The 3,117-nt window shown below is 34.2% G+C and overlaps 1 protein-coding gene and 1 long non-coding RNA gene across 4 annotated transcripts in view; one reads left to right on the top strand and one right to left on the bottom strand.

Annotated features, from left to right (window-relative positions):
* Nucleotides 1–1,622: 1,622 nt before the first annotated feature.
* On the bottom strand, nt 1,623–1,984 carry LOC126916896 (uncharacterized). Its single transcript, XR_007710809.1, has 2 exons — nt 1,843–1,984; nt 1,623–1,707 (listed from the first exon to the last, which is right to left on the bottom strand). It is a non-coding gene; the product is annotated as an uncharacterized LOC126916896 (long non-coding RNA).
* Nucleotides 1,860–3,117, top strand: part of LOC126916886 (uncharacterized) — a 93,103-nt gene continuing 91,845 nt past the window's right edge. For all 3 annotated transcript variants that reach the window (XM_050723166.1, XM_050723165.1, XM_050723164.1), the window contains exon 1: nt 1,860–2,434. In XM_050723166.1, the coding sequence (XP_050579123.1) occupies nt 2,195–2,434 (240 nt within the window). In that variant the 5' untranslated portion in view covers nt 1,860–2,194. The remainder of the gene's footprint in view (nt 2,435–3,117) is intronic.

Genomic DNA, 3,117 nt, shown 5'->3' with positions numbered 1-3,117 from the left:
ATACTACGACGTAATAACGTATAACGTTATATAGTATTACCATATCACGTATAATGTTATATACCATTACGTAATAACGTATAACGTTATATGGTATCACTATATCACGTATAACGTTGTATATTATTACCATATAACGTATCACGATATATACTATTACGTAATAACGTATCACGTTATATACTATTACGTAATAATGTATAACGTCATATAGTATTACGCTATAACGTAAAACGTTATATACTATTACGTAATAACGCATGACGTTGTATACTATTACGTAATAACGTATAACGTTATATAGTATTTCTATATCACGTATAACGTTGTCTATTATTACCATATAACGTATAACGTTATGTAGTATTACGATATAACGTAAAACGATATATACTATTACGTATTAGCGTATAACGTTATATACTACTACGTAATAACGTATAACGTTATATAGTATCACTATATCACGTACAACGTTGTATATTATTACCATATAACGTATAACGTTATATACTATTACGTAATAACGCATAACGTTATATACTATTACGTAATAACTTATAACGTTATATGGTATCACTATATCACGTATAACGTTCTATATTATTACGGTTATTCTTGCTGTACCGCTACTATTAGGTTGTCCGAAAAGTTTCTCTCGTTTTATGAGGAAATAATAGACGCACGTTGTTTCTTTTATATTATTTTGTCGAATTACGTACGATCCGTTTTATTCTGTTGAGATAAACACCGGGATATTTCACAGACTTACTTTCACGTTTGTACGAAGGTGCACTGTTGTAAAAAATTCTTTTTGCGAAAGAAAGACACTTTTCGGGCAACTTAATGTTGTGTTCGTTTTATAAAGAAATAATAGACGCGCGATGTCCTTTCTTTTATATTAGTTTATCGAATTATGCACGAACATAATAATAGAGATATAAGGAAATGGATCGCACCTAATTCGATAAAATGATATAAAACAGAAATTGTCGCTCATCTATTATCAGTTTATGAAACGAAAGAAACTTCTCGGACATCCTAGTACATCGAACGACTACCGTTGAATAAATTCTCTAAAAACGAAAATGTTTTTAATCGAATTGATCGATCGAGATGGCTGTAATACTTTTGTAGGATTTTACGAATACTTACCGAGCGTTGAAAGTTCGATGTGCTCAAATACTTATAAGCGATTTTTCTCTCTCGAGACGATTCCCTTTCGTTCGCGAACAACCTGAAAATGGAAAAAATATCGTTAACGGGTGTGTTCGTGATAATCGTAACAACGTCGTTAATCGATTTATCGATGAATCGTTACGTGTGCTTTACGTTCTTTGCGAGATTCCACGACAAATATCGTTACGCGCGAGTTAATCGAGTAAACGACGTTTAAAACGGTTTAAAGTTATTCCCGATATCGCAACTATAAATAGGGAAATGATACAAAGAACAGTGTTTTAACCCTTTGAGTGCTGTGGGCGCATATAGGTGTCTGGCGAAAGCTATCGGTGTGGACTAAGGACATATATATGCGTTTTCTGTAAGTGCTCGGCATGGACTAAGGACGCATGTATGGGTTTTTTTTAATTTTTCACACACTGAATTTTTCACAAGCACTGAATTTTTCACACACAACTAAATTATTAACTCGTGTTATATTTATAAGGTTCAATAATGCGATAATTCAGAGATCGATTCTGAAGTCTGAAAATCGAGTTTTTTTTATTATGAAATGATTTGATAAAATATAAAAATGAACAACAATTAATATGCGTCTATAACAATCAATAACGATGATTATCTAAACGGGAAATTATAAGTCTTTGGTGGAATGTTTACCTGAACGTCCTGAGCTACCGACCTTTCTTCTTCAGTCTTTAAATCTTAAATCTTCAGTCTTCACAATCTCAAACAACTATTCTATAACCTTGTATGTCTCTCTAATGTAACTCTCTGTCCATCCGTCTGGGGAACACGTGCTTCTTCAACTGCTCGTCCGTGCAATAAAGGAAGATCGGAAGATCTTGTATCTTTGAATCTATCAGATTTGTTTTTAGATACAAAAGAAAATTAATAAAAATGTGACTTATTTTTATTCATTCTTTTGTACTGTTCGATCGTTCTCCACTATGATACGGTTTCAACGAAGAAACGTTTTATTTATGTTCAAGTGAGAGTTTTCTAAATCAAGATGAGAAGACAATGGTACAGCCCGAATGTGAATGTGGCAAACTATGGCGAGCCTCAAATCGTCATAGAAGAAAGCACATCGGGCGAAGAGGAAGAGGAAGGGCGAAGGAACGAGTCGCCTCCGCGTTGCATGGATCCCGATTCGACACCCTTAAATCCTCATCTATTGTCTCCCTGGCGAGAGGTCAGGAAACGCTCTCTACCGACTCCGCAATGTACTTCCGGGATAACCGCATCACAGGTACTGTCTGATGGTCATATCTCGAAGAACATACTTGCTTACGGGCCACATCCCCTTTCTTGATAATGTATTTTTAGTGTATCCTGTTAGCTTAACAAAACATGACGTTGTCCAACGTTTGCATAATATATTTAAAGAAAAAGATTGATCGTACCTTCTGATCTGAAAAAATAGCTCTGTTTATACATTATACATTATACATGTGTATGTGAATTAACTAGTGTCTATATAGTTTCACACTGACAAAATAGTTTCGAGTTACTTGAAAATAGTTGCTTGATTCAAGCAACTGTACACGTTAACAAAATAGTTTCAAGTAACTTGAAATTAGTTGCTTGATTCAGGTAACTTGACCAGTCTGAATCATCATAAAAACTTGGAAGGATATTTCAAGCAAAATTACAGATTCACATTGGTAAAATAATAGGTTCACATTGACAAAATGGTTTCGAATTGCTTGAATTCAAATCGTTTGACGAAGCAACATGACTAATCTGAATAGTTTAATTGTCATCTTTATTCAAGACTCGCATAGTCAATCGAGCCATTCGGAAATCACATTGACCAACTCCAAAATTGAAAAGTAGTGAAAAGTAATTACAAGTATCGCAAGTGGTGAGACAATATGCGATAAAAGTGAAAAGATGAGCGTGGCGTTAAGCTCTAAGGAACTAGAGGTTTTG

This window comes from Bombus affinis, chromosome 5 (assembly GCF_024516045.1).
Source record: "Bombus affinis isolate iyBomAffi1 chromosome 5, iyBomAffi1.2, whole genome shotgun sequence".
In the NCBI taxonomy this organism is placed as follows: Eukaryota; Metazoa; Arthropoda; class Insecta; order Hymenoptera; family Apidae; genus Bombus; species Bombus affinis.
The sequence above is the reverse complement of the archived record's forward strand: the minus strand, read 5'-3'. Positions and strand labels throughout refer to the sequence as shown.